The sequence below is a fragment of the Moschus berezovskii genome, chromosome 1, assembly GCF_049115385.1.
Source record: "Moschus berezovskii isolate FMDL1 chromosome 1, NW_MosBer_1.0, whole genome shotgun sequence".
NCBI classification, from domain to species: domain Eukaryota; kingdom Metazoa; phylum Chordata; class Mammalia; order Artiodactyla; family Moschidae; genus Moschus; species Moschus berezovskii.
The window spans coordinates 162,075,817-162,099,471 of NC_142460.1; the positions used below are offsets into that span (position 1 = coordinate 162,075,817).

The following is a 23,655-nucleotide window of genomic DNA, read 5'->3' on the forward strand; positions in this document are numbered from 1 at the left end:
GTTGGGTAGCCTGCTTTTCTTAGAACATCTAAACTAGTGATTGTACTTCAACACTTCTTTATTAGGAGTTGACCATAAAAGTCAAACACAGTTAATTAATGCATGGCAGTAGGGAAGCACACTCATCAAATCAGCCAAGGGCATCCCTGTCATTTATTCCTCAGAGACTTCAAATCAAAATCTGTCTTCAGTTTTGCTCTTAACTCTTCTTCAAGGGTCACGTATTTTTAATTTAAAAAAAATGTAAGAAGGACACATTTAATTCTAATTAAAATCAACAGATTGTAAATTTTCTCTAAGTACTTCTAGTCTTACTTTTAAATAGAGTTAAACCCCCTAGAAGACTATGTGGTCTAGTTCATCATAGACCATCACCATAAGAAGCCACCTCTATGAACTTCTCATCTTCATTTCCTGCAAAAAGATTGTTGAGGATGTGACATCCCTCCATATGTGCTATATGAAACTAAACACAAAATCTATGTCTCCCCTAAGGAACCAGTAACAGTCACATTCTTGCTAACGAGAACTAGTAACTATATCACGTCTCTCTGTTTTGACTTGGTTTCCTAGAAGCTCAGGACCACACTTCACACTCTGCCATAGCAAAAATAGTCACACTTTGACTACCCCTCACTTATCTCTGATCTTCATTTTCTGTATATATTATTTTATTAGGTTTATTGCATATTTCATTTAATGTAAAAATGAATTAAATAAACTTCTCTCAGGAGTTAGAGGTAAGCTCTGATCAGTACAACATGCTATTCATACACGTCAACTGGTAGTCTGATTTTCAGATCCCTTTAACAGAGAGTTAGAGAATAAATTTTTAAGTAAAATTTCAGTCTCTCAAAGACAAAGACTGTGGCTCATTTCTCTCTTCACTCCACCATTCTCTGCAAACATCAGGGGCTACTGAAGGCAATAAGGACTAACACTGCTTATTGAGGGCTGGGTTCATTCTCTTCGAATTTGATGTAAACCAGGACTGGAACCTGGCTCCAAAGTAGGAGTTGAAGGATAGAAGATAAGTAGAGAAGGTTTTAATTTCCATGGTGAGAAGTCCTCTGATCTCATAGAGTTGGGGAGACTTGTGGAAATCTGGTGTATGATTACAAGCTGTCCTGAGGCTCCTGATCAAGGGCCTGGTGGAGTTCCAGAGAGTCTGGCAGCATTGCAGCAGCAGGGGACAACCATGGCCTAATGGAAAATTGTCCAAGACCAATGACTTGAACAAGAGAAAAGGGAAACAGAGCCCTGTGCCCAGGCAGCAACCTAAGCCTCTGTAAGCTGCTTTCTCTCACCTGCCCCGCTCTCCTCAAATCTCAGCTGGTTCTCTGCTTTTCTCTGTGATGTACATCATAATTTCCTGGGATTGGAACACTGCTGTTGAAAGATACATCAGAAAATAATCCTTTCTTCCCTCCTCTTGTGAGATGACATGAAGGCAGAGGCACCCTGCCTTTTCTGAAATCTCTTTTGTCAGTTTCATATCTGCCCTGATTTGATGAGAATGCACAGTTTGACAAGAGTGAGACGGGAATACATGAGCTCAGCTTCCTGCCTGTACTGTCATCCAGGCTGGGTCTGTAACTGAGCAGGGCTCCAAAGCCATGGCAAATCAGAACAGCAAAACAGGCTTAGAAGTCTCTGATGTGCTTGAGAAAATCTATTCCTATGTCCAGCATGATTAGTCTGTGGAGAGACCTGGCTGATGAGCAGAAAATATAACTGTGCTTATAGATCATAAGAATTAATATTAAAATACTCTACCCAAGGCAATTTAGAGATTCGATGCAATTCCTATTGCATTCCAATGGCATTTTTCATATAACTAGAACAAATAATATAGACAATGTGTATGGAAACACAAAAGATCCCAAAAAGGCAAAAAAGACAAAGCTGGAGGTATCATGCTCTCTGATTTCAAACTACACTACAAAGTTGCAGTAATCAAAACAGTATGGTATTGGCATGAAAACAGACACATTGATCAATGAAATAGAATAGAGAGCCCAGAACCTATACTTATGTGGTCAATTAATCTACAACAAACATGGCAAGAATACAGAATGGAGAAAAGACATCCTCTTCAGTAAACGGTGTTGGGGAAACTCAGTAGCTAAATTTAAAAGAATCAAACTGAACTGCATTCTCATACTATATACAAAAATAAACTCCAAATTGACTAAAGACTTAAATGTGAGACATGAAATCATAAAACTTCTAGAAGAAAACATAGGCAGCTTTTCTTTGACATTGATCTTAGCAATTTTTTTTTGGATTTGTGTCCTCAGGCAAGGGAAACAAAAGCAAAATTAGTCAAATGGGATAACCACAAACCAAAAAGCTTTTGCCCAGTGAAGGAAACTACCTACAAAATGAAAAGATACATACTGAATGGAGAAGATATTTGCAAATCACATATACAATAAGGCTGAAAGTGAAAGTGTTAGTTGCTCAGCCATATCCAACTATTTGTGACCCCGTGAACTGAAGGCCACCAGGTTCTTCTGTCGGAATTTTCCAGGCAAGGATGCTTGAGTGGGTAGGTATTCCTTTCTCCAGGAGATCTTCCTGACCCAAGGATTGAACCCAGGTCTCCCATAGTACAGGCAGATTCTTTACCCTGAGCCACCAGGGAAGCCCAAAGTGAAAGTGTTAGTCACTCAGTCTTGTCTAACTCTTTGTGACCCCATGGACTGTAGTCTTTTAGTCTCCTTATGTTCATGGAATTCTCCAGGCAAGAATATTGGAGTATGTAGCCATTCCCTTATCCAGGGGATCTTCTCAGTCCAGGGATCAAACCCAGGTCTCCCTCATTGCAGGCAGAGTCTTTACTATCAGAGCCACCAGGGCCTGGTGGTTAATAATATTATTAAGAGGTTAATATCCAAAATATACAAATAACTCATCCAACTCAATATCAAAAACAAACAACTTGATTAAGATATGGGCAGAGAACCTGAATAGACATTTTTCTAAAGAAGACATACAGCTGGCCAACAGACACATGAAAAAGATGCTCAATATCACTAATCATCAGGGAAAACGCAATTCAAAACCACAATGAGACATCACCTCACACTCAAAATGGCTATTACCAAAAAGATATAACAAGTGTTGGTGAGGATGTGGAGAAAAGGGATCCCTCGTACAGTTTTGGTGGGACTACAACTATGAATAGCAGTATGAGGTTCCTCATAAAACTGAAAATAGAATTACCATATGATCTAGCTATTTTACTACTGGGTATTTACCTGAAGAAAACAAAATACTAATTCTAGAAGATATATGCATCTATGTTTTCTGCACCATTATTTACAAATCAAGATATGAAAGCAACCTAAGGATGAGTGGATAGATGAATGGATAAAGAACATGTTTATACATATATATATATAAACATACATATATTATATGCATTTTCCACATATATATATATATAATGAAACATTACCCAGCCATAGAAAAGAAGGATATCTTATCATTTGCAATAACATGGATAGAATTTCCTTGAGGATATTATGCAAAATGAAATAAATCAGAGGAAGAAAGACAAGTAACATTTTATTTCACTTATATGTGGAATCTAAAAAACAAAACAAGTGAAGAAATGTTACTAAACAGAAACAGACTTATGGATACAGGGAATAAGCAGGTGGCTGCTGGGTGGGAGAGGGTAGGGGGAATGAGTGAAATAGGTGAGGGAGGTTAAGAGGTACAAACTTTCAGTTACAAGAGAAATGAATCACAGGGATAAAATGTACAGCACTGGGAATATAGTCAGTAACTATGTAATAACTTTGGTGACAGATGGTAACTAGACTTATCACTGTGATCACATTGCAATGTATAGAAATATCAAATCACTATGCTGTGCATCTGGAACAGAGTGTTACAGGTCAATTATACTTCAACAAACTCATAGAAAAAGAGCTCAGATTTGTGATTATCCAAGATGGGGGAAGAGGGAACTGGATGAAGGCAGTCAAAAGGTACAAACTACCAGTTATAATATAAATAAGTATGGGGATATAAGGTACAACATGAGAAATATAATTAACACTACTGTATGTTGTTATGAAAGTTGTTAAGAATTCTTATTATAGGGAAATAAAATTTCTTTTTCTTTTTTGTATCTGTTAGAAATGATGGATGCTCACTAAACATATTATAGTCATCATTTCATGATGTATGTAAGTCAAATCTTTATTCTGTACACCTTAAATTTATACAGTGCTGTATGTAGGTCAATTATGGAACTTCCCTGGTGGCTTAGGGGTAAAGAATCTGCCTGCCAATGCAGGAGACACAAGTTTGATCCCTGGGTCGGGAAGATCCCCTGGAGAAGGAAATAGCAACCCACTCTAGTATTTTTGGCTGGAAAATCCCATGGACAGAGGAGCCTGGCAGGCCACAGTCCATGGGGTTGCAAAGAGTAGGACACGACTTAGCGACTAAATAATGACAACAATAATGCAGGTCAATTCCAATTCAATAAAACTGGAAAAAAAAAACACCTTTTATTTAAAAAAGAATTTAATTACATAAATGTACAGAGTTTTGAAGGCATTCAAGAGTCTAAGTAATAACTCACTGTCTATTCAAATGTTTTAAACTGATATATAGCCAATTGAAATTTAAATGGGGTCTTTTGAATGAAAAAAGTGATGAGTATCAAAACTCAACAAGTACAGCAATAAATGTAAGACTTTCTCCTTAACCTGTGGTTTCCGGTGGTACCTAGGATCTTTAGCACTGAACAAACTGTAGATATTTCAAAATAATATACGAACAGCTGTGTTAATTCACTCAATTTTATCACAAACATGCTTAATTGTTTCAAGATAATGCCTATTGCCTCCAGCTAGGAGAAATATATGTTTACTATAATTCAGGCATGGTCTTAATGGGAATCAAAGATATGGAACATATTTGATTTATGGTACAAAGAAGAAAAAAATCTTAGAGTAACCAGGAGACACCAGGAGGACTGTAAAAGCCTCGGCTCATGAACACAAACATTGCCCCTGAAGTCCTTGAATTTGTGCCTCCTGCCCTGCAACCATGGACATATGTTCTGTGGTTGACAATAGCTAAAGGGCCTCTTTAGGATCATTTGCTTGGATGCAAGATTTCAAATCTGTAAAAAAACATTTGTGAAAAACTTAAAAGAACAATTGTTTTCATAGTCAATTAAAAACCAACTCATAAGTCAGGGCAACTGGAATGTCAGGAAAGAGGTGTGAGCAGGGAGGCTCCTAGCCTTTGCTGGGTGTCTACTGAGTACTAAGCAGAGTGCTGTTGATACCCATGCTAATTATGCCCCCATTTCACAGGTGCAGAAACTGAGGCTGGAGGCAAAGGAACTCATCTGAGACCACAGAGTAAGAAGCAGAGCCAAGTTGTGAACTCAGATTATTCAGATTCTAAAAACCACTTTTGGTTCATTTCAGCAGTTTACCTCTGATGTCGCCCACTGTTAGTGAAATAGGACAGGTGGAAACTTTAGTAGGTACACACACACACACACACACACACATCCAAAAAAAACAAGTACAGAAGACTTCTGGGAGTAAGATAAGATCCTGAGGACACAGAAGTGAGAAGAAGCCCAAGAGCCAAAGGAAAGGATACAGCCCTGGCCTGAGAATGTTTTTTGCTCCCAAGAAAGGAAGGAAAGCAACAGATGCCAGAAAATGGGGAGGAATGTGGAACTGGAGATGCCTGGGGGGTGCAGTGGTCACTGGTCTGTACCTCAGGATCCCTTGTCAGGAGTGAAGTCTGGTTCCCCAGCGGTGGGGAGCATCCCTTCCACCCACCAACAACATTGAAGGCAGGGCCACCCCAGCTTGAGCATACTCCATTCCCAGGTAAGGCCTTGATGAGTGGTACCCCATCCTGGTTTATCCCTCTGCCCAGCTTCCTGGCCTCCCCCACATGTGTGGATCCAGGGAGCTGCCACACCCATCCCCCACCAGGAAAGCTTTCTGCAGGAAAATCATCTCAGAGCAGGAAAGTTATCTCACTGCTTTCCAGTGAGTCTACCTGCAACAGGAAGTGAAAGAACATTTTAACAACAGGGATGCCTAATGGATATTTGAAGTTGCATAAGTCCTTGTGACATGAAGCCTTTACCACTAGCCTCCAAATAGTGAGCAAAGGTCCAATGCCTTCATAGATGATTTGGCGAGTAAGGACGTGAAGGAAAAAGAATAAAGAACATAGATTTTCAGTCTAAGCCAACATGGCATAGAATGGAGGCACAGAGAAGAAGATATTCAGGATACCGAAGACTTGTGGTTATCTTGGAAAGAGTGTGAACTACCACACGGGCTGAGGACTTGAGCCAGAACTTCCCAGGCCCTCGCGGGGCAGGACAAACTGGCTGACATGTGGGTTATAGCTATAAGGCTGAACCGTGCCTTCAGAGAGAAGGGAAAGTCATTCCTGGTGCAGGCAACAGATGTAACAGGTCCACCTGAGGGAGGAGGCACCATCTGGGCAGTTCCAGGGCCTCTCCATCCCTGTGGAGGAGATGAGCTGCTCTTCTGAATGTCCTGGTTGTTGGCCCCACTTGGGCAGCACTTGGCGTTTATTCCTGTCTTGTGAGTCACACCCAGGTGTCCAATCTCCCTGGCTAGGGTGTGAGGCTTCTCCCTCACACCTTCCATCTCACAGACTCTCAAGAAAAGCACAATCAATTGATGGCAAACCTCAAGGCAGCTGAGCAGGAAGAAGCCTGGCTAGCTCTTTAAAGAATCTCTTAAACCTACATGTATATTTGGAAAGGCTGCTCTGTAGGGAAGGAGTCCTCGTTTGCCAGTCACTAAGCCTTCCTTACACACAAGCTTTTATTTGTTGTTTTGAAATTGAAATGTTGGTTTCAATCAGCAGTTCCTTCAGAAGTGCTGCCTGATAATGACCTTTTATTAAAGAAACAGAATGTTGGAGGCATAACTAACCCCTCTTCAATGAGATTTGAAAAGTGGAGGAGAAATGAAGCAATGCTTCTTCTATTTCTCCGCTGAAAGGTTATTTCAGTCAGTCAGACAGAATGAGCTTTATTCATAAAGCACTTGGAAAGCCTCAAATAGTAAGCTTTTTGTATTAAATATCTACAATTGACAAGGAGAAGCCTGAGTTCAGGAAATAAGATGCTGTTGAAACACAAATGCCCACCGGCTCAGAAAAGCCTGTGACAGGCAGAGAGTTTGACAGGAGCAGACAAGCCTGGACAGTAGCTGCGGCCTGGGTTACAAACTCTTCATCTTTTGCGGGTTGGCACATATACTAATGTGGAGAAAGAAATGGCAACCCACTCCATTATTCTTGCCTAGAAAATCCCATGGACAGAGGAGCTTGCTGGGCTACAGTCCATGAGGTCACAGAGTCAGACGTGACTGACTGAGCACACGCGCACGTTCATACTGATGACCACCAAATGAGAACAAACAGGTTCCAAAGCATGACGCCAGCTTGTGGTAACTAAGGGTCTCTGATGGGTCCTGGGCTCGGGTTACTCACTCCCACTGTCACCACCTCACCTTGGTAGTGTGTCCCAGCACTGGTTTTAGAATTAATCAGGCATCTATTTGAAATGTGGCTTTGCATTTACTAGCTGTATGACAGTATGAACATTTCTCAACCTCTTTCTTACAAGATGGAGAGTCTTGCCCCCTCTTACAGTTACGTGGTAAGACCTGCACGTAGTGGGGTGTTCACTCCCTGGCACAGAGGAAGCAAGCTTCCCTCCACATAAACATTGCTGTAACTTTGGTACAGTTCAGAACCTGAGCTAAGAATACTACAAACCTCATACCACTCCATCTTGGAAACATTTTTAGCGAGCTTAACGCTCCAACATCACTTTTGCGAGTGATTGGTACTGTGCCATGAACTATATATAAGGTTAATGAGAAGAACAATGAACCTTGTAGGCTTCTCATCTTCAGTTTGACCTTCCTCAGATCAAAGTCAAAGTATGATTGAAAGTGAAAGAAAAATTTTAAGAACTTCTGAGAAGCTGCCCGCGACAGAACCCATTATTTTGTTTGACCTTGGTCTTACTTACAGAATCTCCCTGTGCCTTCTACAGCCGCTTAAGAGTTGACTTCAGCCCTCATCACAGCACTCCATCAGGTCTGTGCTCTGACCTTAATAAGATCTTTCCAAACAGCTGACATGAGCGTTCAGCAATGAAACAGCCAGGAAACTTTTCACAGCCCCAAGGCTCTCAAGGAAGGCTCTGCATCCATAGCAGCTGACACACCAGCTAGTGCCATCTGGCCTGGACAGGCCTCTGTGACACACACAAATACACAAGTTGGTTTTGAGCATTGGAAGGGCATGCACTTTTGGGGGCATGCACAGATAAGCCATGGGAGCAGCCCACACACCAGGGCATGGGACAGGTCCCTGAGGACCACATTTCTTTTCCTATTCCTCAGTAAGGACTGCATGCTAAATGCCTCCTTAGAGGAGAAGCAGTGCCCATGTGAGCGTGACACCACATCACTACACCCCATCTCACAACACCACAGTCAGTGTCCTGCAGAGGTGATTTCTCCTACATGTTAGAGACTTACAGCTCAATTAATCCCTTCACCTCATTAAGATAAATTACACAAAAATCACTTGCTAAATGAAAAAAAAAAAGATGCATCACTTTTTTCTGTGTGTGACCACACTATTTTACTCACAATAAGCAGTGTTCCTGATAAACCAACTTTCTTAGTTGAAACCTGAGGCTAAACATGGCTTCCTCCCTTCTACTCCAAATCTAGACTTTGAGACATTTCGTGTGCTTGACTCTCAAGTGTGTTTGCTGAGAGACATGAAAACTCAGCTTCCTAAATTCCAAGAATACACCAAAAGCAAGTAAAATAGACCCCACAGTGAAAGACTACATTCACAAAAAAAGATAGACAAAGAAAGATAATATAAAATACAAAAGTTTGATAATTATTAAGTGGGGGAAACTGCAGAAAAGGCATTCTCATACATTACTGGTAGGAATGAAAATTACATTTGGAAATGTCTACCAAAATAATATTATGCATCTTTCTTTTGACCAGGTAATACCACTTACAGAAATTTCTCTCAAAGATAAAAAAAAGGAAACAAAACAAAAAAAGCTGAATGCACAGATTATTCATTATATAACTATTTGTAACAACAAAGTTTTGGGAAACTCATTGGGATAGGGTGAGTCCATTCACACCAAGGAAACACTATAAGCTATGACAAGGAATGAAGTATACTGCTATACACTACCACAAAGCAATTGCCAGGATACGCTGTAGTGTGTATAATGTGCTACCAATTTCTTCAGAATATAAATATCTGAATATAATTAAAACATGAAAGAGTGAATGGAAATAAAAACAAAAATAAACAAATGGAACTTAATTAAACTTAAAAGTTTTTGCATAGCAAAGGAAACCATAAATAGGATGAAAAGACAACCCTCAGAATGGGAAAAAAATAGCTGTAAATGAAGCAATGACAAAGGATTAATCTCCAAAATATATACAAGCAGTTCATGCAGCTCAATATCAGAAAAACAAACACAATAAAAAAAAATGGGCAGAAGACCTAAATAGATGTTTCTCCAAAGAAGACATCAGTTCAGTTCAGTTCAGTAGCTCAGTCGTGTCCGACTCTTTGCAACCCCATGAATCACAGCACACCAGGTCTCCCTGTCCATCACCAACTCCCGGAGTTCACTCAAACTCATGTCCATCGAGTTGGTGATGCCATCCAGCCATCTCATTCTCTGTCATCCCCGTCTCCTCCCACCCCCAATCCCTCCCAGCATCAGACTCTTTTTCCAGTGAGTCAACTCGTCGCATGAGGTGGCCAAAGTATTGGAGTTTCAGCTTTAGCATCAGTCCTTCCAATGAACACCCAGGATTGATCTCCTTTAGAATGGACTGGTTGGATCTCCTTGCAGTCCAAGGGACTCTCAAGAGTCTTCTCCAACACCACAGTTCAAAGGCATCAATTCTTTGGCGATCAGCTTTCTTCACAGTCCAACTCTCACATCCATACATGACCACGGGAAAAACCATAGCCTTGATTAGGCGGACCTTGGTTGGCAAAGTAATGTCTCTGCTTTTTAATATGCTACCTAGGTTGGTCATAACTTTCCTTCCAAGGAGTAAGCATCTTTTAATTCATACAGATGACTAAAAAATACATGAAAAACTGTTCAATATCACCTATCATTAGAGAAATGCAAATCAAAATCACAATGAGGTTTTAATCTTACACAGGTCAGAATAGCCATCATCAAAAAATCTACAAACAAAATAAATTCTGGAGAGGATGTGGAGAAAATGGAACCTTTTTGCACAGTTGGTGGCAATTGGTACAACCACTATGGAGAACAGTATGGAGATGTCTCAAAAAACTAGAAATAAAATTACCATATGACCCAACAATCCCATTACTGGGCATATACCCTGAGAAAAACCACAGTTCTAAAAGACACATGTAACCCAACGTTCACTCAGTTCAGTTCAGTTCAGTTCTGACTCTTTGCGACCCCATGGACTGCAGCACACCAGGCTTCCCTGTCCATCACCAACTCCTGGAGCTTACTTAAACTCATGTCCATCGAGTCAGTGATGCCATCCAATCATCTCATCCTCTGTCGTCCCCTTCTCTTCCCACCTTCAATATTTCCCAGCATCAGGGTCTTTTCCAATGAGTCAGTTCTTCACATCAGGTGGCCAAAGGATTGGAGTTTCAGCTTCAACATCAGTCCTTCCAATGAACACCCAGGACTGGTCTCCTTTAAGATGGACTGGTTGGATCTCCTTGCAGTCCCAGAGACTCTCAAGAGTCTCTGACACCACAGTTCAAAAGCATCAATTCCTCGATGCTCAGCTTTCTTTATAGTCCAACTCTCATATCCATACATGACTACTGGAAAAACCATAGCTTTGACTAGATGGACCTTTGTTTGCAAAGTAATATCTCTGCTTTGTAATATGCTGCTGGGTTGGTTATAACTTTTCTTCCAAGGAGTAAGCATCTTTTAAATTCATGGCTGTAGTCACTATCTGCAGTGATTTGGGAGCCCAAAAAAATATAAAGTCTCTCACTGTTTCCATTGTTTCTCCATCTATTTGCCATGAAGTGATGGGACCGGATGCCATGATCTTCATCTTTTGAATGTTGAATTTTAAGCCAACTTTTTCACTCTCCTCTTTCACTTTCATCAAGAGGCTCTCTAGTTCTTCTTCACTTTCTGCCATAAGGGTTGTATCATCTGCATATCTGAAGTTATTGATATTTCTCCTGGCAATCTTGATTCCAGCTTGTGCTTCATCCAGCCTGGCATTTCACATGATGTCCTCTGCATATAAGTTAAATAAGCAGGGTGACAATATACAGCCTTGACATACTCCTTTCCCGATTTGGAACCAGTCTGTTGTTCCATGTCCAGTTCTAACTGTTGCTTCCTGAGCTGCATACATATTTCTCAGGAGGCAGCTCAGGTGGACCCATCTCTTTAAGAATTTTCCACAGTTTGTTGTGATCCACACAGTCAAAAGCTTTGGCATAGTCAATAAAGTAGAAACAGATGTTTTTCTGGAACTCTCTTGCTTTTTTGATGATCTAGCGGATGTTGGCAATTTGATATCTGGTTCCTCTGCCTTTTCTAAATCCAGTTTGAACATCTGGAATTTCACAGTTCATGTATTGTTGAAGCCTGGCTTGGAGAATTTTCAGCATTACTTTGCTAGCGTGTGAGATGAGTTCAGTGTTTACTGCAGCACTATTTACAATAGCTAAGACATGGAAGCAAGCTAGAAGTCCATCAACAGATGAATGGATAAAGAAGTTGTGGTATATATGTGTATATATACAATGGAATATTGGTCAGCCATAAAAGGAAGGAATCTGAGTCAGTACTAGGTGAGGTAGATGAACCTAGAGCATGTCATAAGAATGAAGTGAATCAGAAAAAGAAAAACAAATATCGTATATTAACACATATATACGGAATCTAGAAAAATGGTGCTGATGAACCTATTTGCAGGAGAGCAATGGAAACACAGACATAGAGAACAGACTTGTGGACACAGCGGGGGAAGAAGAGGGCGGGACAAACTGAGAGAGGAACACTGAAGCACATACATTACCATATGTAAAACAGCCAGGAGGAATTTGCTGTATGATGTAGGGAGCTCATCCCAGTGCTCTGTGACAACCTAGGGGGGTGGGATGGGGTGGGAGTTGGGAAGGAGTCACCAGAGGGTGGGGACATATTGCTGATACATGTTGACGTATGGCAGAAACCAATACAACATTGTAAACCAATTATTCTCCAGTTAAATATAAATAAAATTTTTAAAAAAGAAAGAGTAAGCCATAAAAATTTAAAAATGATTCCCTTTTGAGAAAGGAGGCCATTAGGGTAAGGCATCAGGATAGAAATTAGTCTTTGTTAAATATGTCTTTTTGTGAGTTTGATTTTGGACTCATGGAAACACTTTACATAATCAAGAAACAAAAGTTAAAAAAAAGCGGTTTCTAAAAATTTAAAACAAACAAGCCTCTGTATAACCACACAGAAACTAACGATGTGGCTCAGCACAGGAAGTACATGTGCATGAGGGAATTACCGAGGGGAAGGAGAGAACAGGGTGAGTTAGAGAGGACGGTGCTTGGAGCTCACTCAGGACCAGGCCAGGGCATCTTCATACCTGCCAAGCCAACCTGATAATCCACTGGCCCCTGGGTGGAGCACACAGAAGGGTCTTTCCTCAGTCATGGGCAATAATCAGGGATGGTTTAATTGCTGCTCTGGTCTCACATGACAAAACTGAATCAAACTGTTTCTAAGCAGCTTAAGTGAATCCTAAAATAAAGGTTAAGATGTTTAGTGGAACACAGAAACAACCAGGACCCAACAAGGAAAAATTCACAATGCCTGACATTCAGTAAAAGATGACCAGGCAGACTGAGAGGCAGAAAAATGTGATCTATAGTAAGGAGATAAATAAATCCATCAAAACCAACCCAGAAATGATACTAATGTTAAAATTAGTAGACATGGACATTAAAATAGTTATTACAATTCTACTCTACTTCTTCAAATAGAGGGACTATTGAACATGTTAATCAGATACATGGAACATATTTTTCAAAAAGACCCAAATTAAACTTCTAGAGATGAAAACTACAATGTCTGAGATTAAAAAATACACTGGATAGGATTAATAGCAGTTTAATAGCAGTTTAGTCATTGCAGTAAAAAAGATTGAATTGAAGTCAAAGCCATAGAAACTGTGCAAAATGAAACAGATGGCGGGTGGGGGAGGATGCCTAAAAAAAAAAAAAAAATTGACCAGAGCATCCGTGAGCTGTAGGACAACATCAAAAAGCCTGACACCTGTGTCACTGTAGTTCCCACAGTGAGGACAAACATACATGCAGACAGTGGTTTGTTTTCCTGTGGCCTTTGCATGAACTGGCATTGCAGAGGAGATTCAGGGTTGGGGCCACCACAAAAGGATCTTACCCCTCCAGGTCCAGATGTTTCTCAGGGCACCAGCATCCAGTGGGAGAAACAGGCTCAGAAGCTCCCTAGATCTTCAGGTGTTCTCCATGGCTTCTTCTCAGGCTGGGCTTCATGAGGTGGATTCCAGCCCGTAAACTTGGTTTCCCTGAGCACGATGGTGGAGGCCACTCCTATGCACATTGTCCACAGGCACTAAGACAAGCACCTGACAGGTTCCCCATAGCAAAGTTCAGTCTCAGAACTTCCCAGGTAGTGAGTCTCTAACACTAGGCTTCATGGATCCAGAAACCTTAGGACAACTGCTGAGCGGCCTGAAACTTAACCCCAAACCTGGGTCTCTTTGTGACAATTCTGTGGGCATGAAGGGATTCAGAACTACAAAGGTCTAAAACATGACTCTTCAGTGATCTGCATCCGTATCCACAGCTACTACCCAGTTAGGTGTGGGGTCTGTGATGCTAAGTGATGCATCCACTTATGTGATATCCGCAAAAGGCAACACCATGAGCACAGAAAACAGATATGTGGTCCCCAAGGGCAGGTTAACAGGAGAGACACACACAAAGGAAGAACACAAGGAAAGTTTTAGAAGCGAGAAAACCATCTTTCAGTCTTGATGGCGTTGATGTTTATGTAACTCTATGTACTTATCAAAATTGACAGAACTGTATATTGAAAAAGTAGACTTTATTGTATGCAAATAAAAAAGTGATGCACTTGTCAAATCTCATAGAACCATACTCTAAGTAGGGTGAGTTTTACTATTAATAGATATAAATAACCTCTTCCTTAATAAAATAAATAAAAAATGAGTAAACAAAAAAGTCTAAAAATCGAGGCTTTAAAAGCATACATATATAAATATATTTTTATATGATATTTAGCTTTTATTGAACCCAACTCATATTCTGCTAGTAAACTTCTCCCAGGGTGAAACCTCCTGAATAGGTATTTCTCAAATTTTAATATGTACATGAATCTCCAGAGAGCTTGTTAAAATGCAGATTCTGATTCTGCATTTCTCACAAGCTTCCTGGTGATGCCCAGGCTGCCGGTCTGCTGGCCACACTTTAAACAGCAAGGTCAAGGGCACAGTGAGATCACCTGATATATAAAGGCCAAAAGAACCTGTCACTCAGATTGAACAAGGCCTCCTTGCGTGACCCACTGCCTTGGCCTGTGTGAGTTATAGGATCTGTCCCTCAGCAATAGTGTCACTTACTCACTGCTGAAAGGTGACCCACTGTCATTCCATAGTTCCTCCTCTTTGGTCTCCAGTGGAAGCCTGGAGCCAGGTGTGGAACTGAATGCAGGAGATGATTGTGAAGAACGCTTAACAGAAAGCCAGAAACTCCCGTCCTGAAGGCAGAGATTTCAGGAGGTCCATGAAGCCATAAAGGCCCATCCATTCACCCGCCCATCCAGCCAGCCACGCACCCATCCCTCCATCTAACCATCCACCCATCCATCTATCCATCCATCCGTCTGTCTATACATGCATACATCCATCTACGTATGAATAGCAACATCTCTTGAAACGTCAATGGAGATTACTCAGCCAGAAAGGAAGTCCACACTTATTCCTTGTGATTCTCCAGATTCTCAATGACTTTGAGTGGTATCACCTAAGAACTGCTCAAAGTGAGTGCTTCCCAGGACCCAGCAGGGCATTCCATTTGTGGATGGTCTCCCAGCAGGAGTAAGAAGAGGCCTCTACTGGAAGCTAAGTGTTGGAGGATGGTAAATGGCTGGCTTTTATATTCAACAACTTCCTGACATTTCCCCAGTGAATTGACACTTCTTCGTGCATGCGAAAAAAAAATGCTATATAAATGCCTTCACTGACAGCTTCTCTGCCCACAGATGTCCACAGGTATAAAACATCACATAGCAGGCTAACACATGACAACACCTTCAGATATTTGCTTAGGGATTTTCAGAAGGAAGCAACCACATGTATATCCAGAGTCTATTTTAAGTCATTAACTTTTATGGAGCACTTACTATGTGCCATAAAGTACCCTAAGTGCATTTCATATATAGGTAACCCCAACTAACCCTCAGAGCAACCCCACAAGGCGGGAACCATCACATTTTACAGACGTGAATTCTCAGGCACAAGGAGGTTGGGTAACTTGTCCAAGGACACAAGCTAGTGATGAGAAACAGGGACATAAATCCCAGCAGTTGCTGTCCCCAGACTCAGGCCTTCCCTCCTGACTGCTGTGCTAGGGTTACCCTTTGCCTGACACTGCATGTATTAATGCTTACTGAGCCCCGGAGAACCCAGCTGGGGGAACTGAAGGAACACTGCACGATGAACAATCATCACTTGTTCCTCCCCACCTCCCTACAGAGCTTCCCTCTCTCACAGTAGGACAGGATGAGGCCTGGTACCCGAAGTCATATACACAGAAAGGTTCATTTTTACCTAGGTCCTACCTTTCTTACGTGAAGATGGGGAAAGCTACGGAGGAAGCAAACTTGGTTAAGGAAATCAGGGGTTCAGTTTGAACATCCTGAGTTTGAAATGCTTCCAAGGGAAGATGTCAGAGAGTAAGTTAAAAGCCACATGTTCAGTTCAGTTCAGATGTTACTGAAAGTCATATGTTCCTGAAAGATTAAAGATGAAAATATCTGATGGATAGTGCGTACATGCGTGCATGCTAAGTTGCTTCAGTCGTGTCTGACTCTTTGCAATGCTATGGACTATAGCCCACCAGGCTCCTCTGTCCATGGGATTCTCCAGGCAAGAATACTGGAATGGGTTTCCATGTCCTCCTCCAGGGGATCTTCCCGACCAAGGGATCAAAAGGATCAAACCGCATCTCTCACGTCTCTTGCATTGGCAGGTGGGTTCTTTACCACTAATGTGCCACCTGGGAAACCCCTGAAGGATGGTACGTTCTTTACCAGCTGAGCCACAAGGGAAGCCCTGGATGGCACGTTCTTAAAAGCGACACGGAAGAATAGATGGTAGTGGAGACAAAGCAAGGTTTGCCCTGAGCTGTTGATTGCTGAATTGGTTGATGAGTCTGTTGGGATTAATTATACTACTCTGATGACTTTCATATATGTCTACAACTTCCAAAAATTAAGTTTTAAAAAATTCAGAAGGGCATAGAATCACTTATATAGGATACCATAAAAAAATCAGTAACTTGGATCTAACTGCTAGGAAATACCAGACAAATACAAACTGAGGGACATTCTATACAACAACTGGCTGTACTCCTCAAAAATGTCAATATCATGAAAGATGACAAGTAACTGAAGATTTGTTCCACAATAAATAACACCAAAAGGGCGTAACAATCTGTGGTCCTGGTTTGTATCCTGGATAACAACAACACAAAAAAAAATGCTGTAAAAGCCACTATTGGGGCAATTGGTAAAATTTAGATCTGGATTGGTGTATCAAATAGTGTATCAATGTGAAATTTCTTAAATTTAGCCATTTATTGTGATTATATAAAAGACTGTCCTTGTTCTTAGGAGCTGTACTTTTAAATATTTAAAAGTGGAGAATCATGATGAATGAAACTTATTCTCAAATTGCCCTGTAATAATAATACTTTACATGTATAGATAAAGAAGAAATTATGTAATTGTGGCAAAATGATAATTAGTGACTCTAGATGAAGCAGATATAGGGGTTTATTATGCTATTCTTACAACTTTTCTTAGGCTTGACAGTTCTCAAAAAAAAAAGAATACAATCACCTGATGTAATTAGTATCCCTATAATACATTCTTCGTGTTCCCTTCCTTATAGTCCTTGAAATAAAAAGCTATCTTTTTGACCCTTTAGAGATTGGTACCAGATACTTGATTTTTCTTTAAGAACCTCTTTTATGTATCAGTTTTACACGCATTAAGCTACAGACTCATCACAGCAGGCCCTGCATGCACTCCCTAGCTGCTGGGGATGTCCCCGAGGTTCTGCCCTCAGCTGTCAGCCCCTCTTGGGATTGCCTTGACTAAATAACACCTCGTCTTAGTCCCTTTCCAGGGTGGCCACATCCAGTGCTTGGTTAACCTGGGTTGCATGGGCCTAACCCTCTCACCTCTACCCAGTGGAGCCCTGCAGGGCAGGGCCAGCTTCAGAGCTCTCTGCCAAAGCAGTGGAGATCTCCACCAAGACTGTCTGCTTCCTTTGCCCTCCTTCCTACAGGTGTTGGCCTCCAGGACACCCTACACTTACCTCCTGCACAGAAATCCCCATCCCTGAGTCTACTTACCAGGGAATCAGCTATGGCAATAATATGATGACCATTTTGCAGATAAGAAAATTGAGCCTTGGAAAAAAACCGCTTGCCTGAGCTCAGAAAGCCATCTCCTGGTGAAACTAAAACTCAAACGCCAAATCTGCTAGCCTCCAGCTCCCTCCTTCTCTTTACCCTTTAAATCCTGTCTCTGTTAAGGCTGAGGCCAAGTCTTACGTCCCCCAGAGACATCCTCAAATTCCCTTTCTCATCTTGACACTCTCACCATCTGCTCTGTTTGGCATATGGCTATGGTCCCAGTTGGGGACTTTTCTTAACCATCACCTCTGATTACATAACCACTGTGCTGTTATTTAGCTTTTAAGTTTGAAGTCCAGTGCTTTCCCTGCATTATAATCTCCCTGGGGACAAATGTCATTTATTATTCTTTGAGTTCCAACAGTTGCTGTCTGTATGTTGAGGATGAAGCCAGTACATTACCATGTAGGGAAAGAACCCACGATTCCCATTTTTTTCTGGCTGTGGAAACAAACATCCTCAGAAGATCCTTAGCTCTACAGCCTCAATTTCCTCTTGGCCTTTTCTGGAATGGTGTGGGGCTTTGTGATGTGGACTATAAGGGGATAACACATTATTCTGCCAGAGGAGCAGTACCATCCATGGGGGAATAGCTCAAACTGTATCAGTGAGTCAGGAAGCAGTTGGTCAAATTCAATCAAGCATAAAGAAGTGAACAACACACCAGGGATAAAATCACTGGAATGCAGCTTGGTTACTTTTTTGGGCAAAACTACTTTTATTTTAATTATTTAAAGTATTTCATAATGTGCTAGGAAATGAGATAGTGTGTCCTCTGCAAAAGTGATGAAGTCTTTGGTCAAAACTCTGACACTACCACATTATTAAATTGTAAGGGTGAAATAAGTGAGTTGCTTTTCTTGCCTTTGAAGATTATTGACTGGGAGATTAGCAAGCCTTCTCCATAATCTCCTCCCAGAAAGAATGAGTGGAAGGAAGGGCAGATGGGAGAGTTTCATCCAAACTCCCTCACTTCCAGATCCTGGGAATCTTTGGTGCCATGGTAACTGTGTTACTAGGTGACCACTCAGGTACAGGCAAGACCTGAAAACAACATGCATCTAGATATATTATCAGCTCAAGGTTTGGAAACAATTTTCAGTACTTTTTTTCTCTTTTGTTTCCAAATATCAGCCTGGAGGATAATGTGTTGTACTGCAAGAACAACATAAATGAAAATCAACTGAAAATAATTTTTATCAAACTTCCAAACTATTCAACCAGCATGAGAGAAGTTTCTGAGTTGGAACATCTATAGGAGTGGTACACAAACCATACAGCCCACAGGCCAAAGCTAACCTGCTGTTTATTTCTGTATATCTCATGAGTTAAGAATTGTTTGAACATTTAAAAATGGTTGAAAAAATTAAAGGAAGAATAATACCTTGTGATACCTAAAAATTATATCAAATTCAGACTGCAGTTTGAAAACAATATTTTACTAAAGTATAGCCATACTCATTAATTCATATTGTCCATAGCTGCTTTTGTGTTACAAGAGCAGAGTTGTAATGGTAACAGAGATAACTGGCCCATGAAACCTAAAATATTCACCATGTCGCAGCCCTTTCAAAGAGAGTTTCCCACCCTTGATCTGGAGATATAAGTTGCAGAGAAGTTAGATTAGGAGGCTGGGTCCCTTCCCTGCCAAGAAATTTATAACAGGGGTGCTGTCATAGTTTGTTTAGTCTGCTACAACAAAGTAGCACATGCTCAGTGGCTTGTAAACAACAGACTTTTTTCCCTCACAGTTCTGGAGGCTGGGAAGTCCTAGAACAAGGGGCCAATGTGGCTCCCTTTTGGTGGAGGCCCTCTTCTGGGTCACAGCTAGGGCCATGTCACATGGCAGAAGGGGCTGGGGTCAATCTGGAGCCTCTTTTATAGTATGTCACTAATACCACACCTGAGGGCCCCACCCTCATGATTGAAGTACCTCCCCAAACCCCCACCTACTAATACCATCTCCTTTTGGGCTTAGGATTTCAACATATGAGTTTGGGGGAAAACATGTTCAGACCACAGCTAGTGCCTTCCATGCAGATTCAGGCCTCTTCAGCTGAGCTATGTACATTCCATTCACTGCTGCTTCTATAACAGAAAAGCACGGCTGTGATCTCTGCAGCGGCCAAACAGGACAGCATCACATAAGTGATATGTTCTCACACACTGCACTCTCTGAGGGGTCAGGCCATAGGCTACTTACTCCCGCATGTGTTTCATCCTGGTCCTGGCCATTGAATTGTTGAAAATTGTTCGTTCTGAGGGTGTGTCTGGAGCTGAGCTGGTGACAGTCCTTGTGCCTGAAAATCAATGCACAGTCCTTACTGACTCCATCAGCACTTCAGCAACTTTAAGGCAACAGTCAAGGACAATCAGAAAACAAGCTATTTCACCTCTGCCACAAGGTAATGCCACATTAATTAGAGGTAAATTCAATTATGACATGCCTTTTAAAGAATTTATTCCAAATGACAAGATTATTTACAGTTTTAATATGTACAAGGAATTCCGGGACAAAGCCTCTTTCAGGAAGGATTGTTTAAACAAATACCATTATTTTAAAGATGGCCTTTTTATATGGGGGGAAACCAATAGCCTTTGGCCACAGTCTTTCAGTAGCTATGGAAATTGTTTTGATGACTGAGGAATTTTTTCTAATAAGCTTAGTTTTCCCTTTATTTTAACCTCACATCTGAGTATTAGCTTTTTTGCAGTGGAAAGTAAGATGCTGACCAGGGAGTAATCTGCAGCTTTGAACTTCAGCAGGATGGAGCAGAAGGCCAAAGTTGGGTTCAGGAGGTAAAGAGCTGTTAATGAAAGCTGCAGAGTTAGGAAATCTGTTGAGAGCCACAGTTTTTTTTTTTTTTTTTACCAAGATACCTTGGAGGCTCTTACAGAACAGGTGAGAACTGATAGGGAGAAATACTCCACCCACTGAAACAACATTGCTTCCATTAAGAAGCTAAGGCTGCCCCTAAGTGAGGGACTGGGTCATCAAAAGTCAGATCTTCATGTGGCCTGGGAGGGTGGGCAGAGTCCTCTCTGTGTCTTCATCCCTCAGAGTCCCCACAAGGCGCCTCATCTCATCAGGAGAAAACTCTTGAGTCCTAAGATTCATTTAGGAACTATATCCATGCAGTGACTTTGTTAGAGCAGGTACCCATGCTGTGAAACTCCTGCTTTCCCCTCATAACACAATAGACTGTCTGCTTTTTGGACCAAAAATAAAGTGAGGGCCAACTCCCATTTTGTGGGAGCAAAATTAGTACAGCTTTTCCCTCTATTTTTAAATGTAAAAGACCAAATGCAAATTCTATTATTTTTTACCCCCGCCTTCTTTGTATACTCCTTTGGGGGCACACAGCTCCACTTTGAACTTTGTGTTTTTACAGACACCATCAAGATGAATATAATCTTGCTTCACTTTGTCAGAATCTCTGGTCTTTCCTCAGGCTCCATCCCTAGATACCGAGTCACTGGTGAGAACTTTGTAAAGGGCACAGTACAATTAGCTAAGTAAACTGCATGTCCTGCCTGGTACTTCATAGGTAGGTACTAGGGCCTGATGGCTCCCTTCGCTCTCACTCAGGAGGCTACCCTCCAACTCCGAGAGAAACCCATCTCAGTCTCTGTTGCCAGAGATGGCTTCACAGCAGCGTCCTCTCCCAACGGCTGCTTCTTCCCAGAAAAGGCTCTTGTGAGGGGGTGATGGGGGAGGCAGAGCGGTGCACTTCATATTCATGTTGGTTGCTTTTTATAACCATCTTTTCTAGAACCTAAGAAGTTACGAAAACAACAAGCACACCATGCCAAGTAACATGCAAGCTCAAAACCCAGTTCTGCCAAGGTGGAAAGGAAGGCTGTGTTTCCCATCTCACCCGGAGCAAGCTGGCAATTCTTAGGGCTTGTGCAAGGAAAGGTCAGAGCAATTTCCCCAGAGCTGCAGCTTATTTTAATCTGGTTACTGCTCCCTTCAATAAGACCCTCAGCATCACGGGGAAAGATCCTAAGCCTTGAGCCCAAGGGTAGAGGTTGGGGCAAAGAGAATTTCAAGCAACAGTCTTGGCGAAGCTTGTGATCAGAGCAACTCTTCTCTCAGTGTTTCCCATTCACCAGCCTTTTTCCTTCCACTTTCCAACATGAATAGCAGTTGCTTTATGTCTAAGAAAAGGACAACACGTTCAGCAACCACAATAAAGAACAACTGGGCCAAGTCACAGGCTTCCTCTAACAGGTGGTCACTGAGTCTTGGAGTACATTCTAGACCACTGCTTCTCAAACTCAAATGTGATTTGAATCAGCTAGGGATCCTGTTAAAATGCAAATTCTGACTTAGTCTGTGTGGGTAGGGCCTGAGATTCTGCTAGGCCCTCCCCACACGTTTCTAATATGCTCTCGGGTGGTACCAGTACTGCTGGATGTGGGACCACATTTTGAGTAGCAAATGTGACAAGCTAGCTCTTTATTCATGGGGTCCAGTGTTATCTGACAATGCAGGACTCTTTGTTTAAAAAGCAGGAAAAAAGCTGGTTTCTTTTCCTGCATTTATATAGGGACCTGTCCTGGTGTTTTTTACTGGATATTTATTTCATGTCATCTTCCCTTGGGAACTGGGCTAGTTACTCTCAAGAAGAGTGAAAACCTTCACAAAGACCCAAAGGCCCCCCTGATTCCAGCCCTCCAGAAGTCATGTCTGGCCTCTCTTTCCCCCACCCCAGCAGAGGTGGCAGCGGTGGGGGAGAGCAGCGTTGAGGAGGAGGTGTTGTTCAGAGGACTCTCTCCAGGAAGGAGGCCCCAGAGGAGGCTTCAAGACCCTGCCATATGTCCCACTGTCTCAGCAGACTTTATTCATAAAACATAAATTCAAAAATAAGATTATTAGGAATTCACTAAAACCCCTCCTGAGCCTGGAGCCCTGTGTTTGTTGCAAGCTCATAAAGTTCTGGTTCCAAAGGTCTGCTGTCTTGATGTTTTATAAAAAAACAGTGAATCCTCAATCCCTAGGTTGATTTTTAAAATTATTCTTCTTTGTTAATTTCAACAGCATTTTCATGCACTTGCACACAGCATGTCCATGTGAAATGCCCACACCATGTCAGAGGCACCAATGGCAGCACGGATTGGGAACTCTATACTCTCACCTCTCCCAGGGCTCTGGGAGCCACAGCCTGGGGGCTCAGCCTCTACTGAGTTTGTCCCTTTCTGATCTACCTTTGATGGGTCCTCACCTTTGATTCATCTTCAGCTTTTTCTGAAAACAGTAGATCCTGACAAGGAGCATGGCTTAGACATCACTCTTCTCCTTTCAGGGTTTCTAAGACTGAAGAATGGACACCAAACAGAGCTTATACCTATGGTGATTTTTTTCAAAGAGGATATGTGCACAGTGAGGGTAGATTTTAGAGAAAACTCCAACCACTCTATCCTTCCTGTGGGAAGTTCTGAAGGTACTTGGTCCCATGTACTCTGAGAAAAGTCCTGAGGGGTGTGCTACATGGCTGAGACCCAGGAGGTCTCCGAGATTGCAGCCAGGGAGCGGCAGCAGGTCAGTCGGCATCCGTGCCCTGCCTCTTCCACCCACTCCCTGCCTGGGCTGGGTGCCCCGGAGGAGGGACTGAAGAAACTGAAAATGTTAGTCATTCAGTCGCGTCCGACTCTATGTGACCCCATGGACTGTAGCCTGCCAGGCTCTTTTGTCCGTGGGATTTCCTAGGCAAGAATACTGGAGTGGGTTGCCATTCCTCCTCCAGGGGAATCTTCCCGACACGGGGATCAAACCTGCGCCTGCTACATTGCAGGCAGATTCTT

The 23,655-nt window shown here is 41.9% G+C and overlaps 1 protein-coding gene across 12 annotated transcripts in view; it reads right to left on the reverse strand.

Annotated features, from left to right (window-relative positions):
• The window catches only part of NEK11 (NIMA related kinase 11), a 291,003-nt gene that overhangs the window by 32,165 nt on the left and 235,183 nt on the right, over positions 1 to 23,655 (reverse strand). For 8 of the 12 annotated variants that reach the window (XM_088840715.1, XM_088840700.1, XM_088840706.1 and 5 more), the window contains one exon: positions 20,051 to 20,147. The exons of 2 other annotated variants lie outside the window; for them this stretch is intronic. In XM_088840715.1, the coding sequence (XP_088696841.1) occupies positions 20,051 to 20,147 (97 nt within the window). 2 more of the 12 variants (XM_088840723.1, XM_088840719.1) reach the window with 2 other exon arrangements.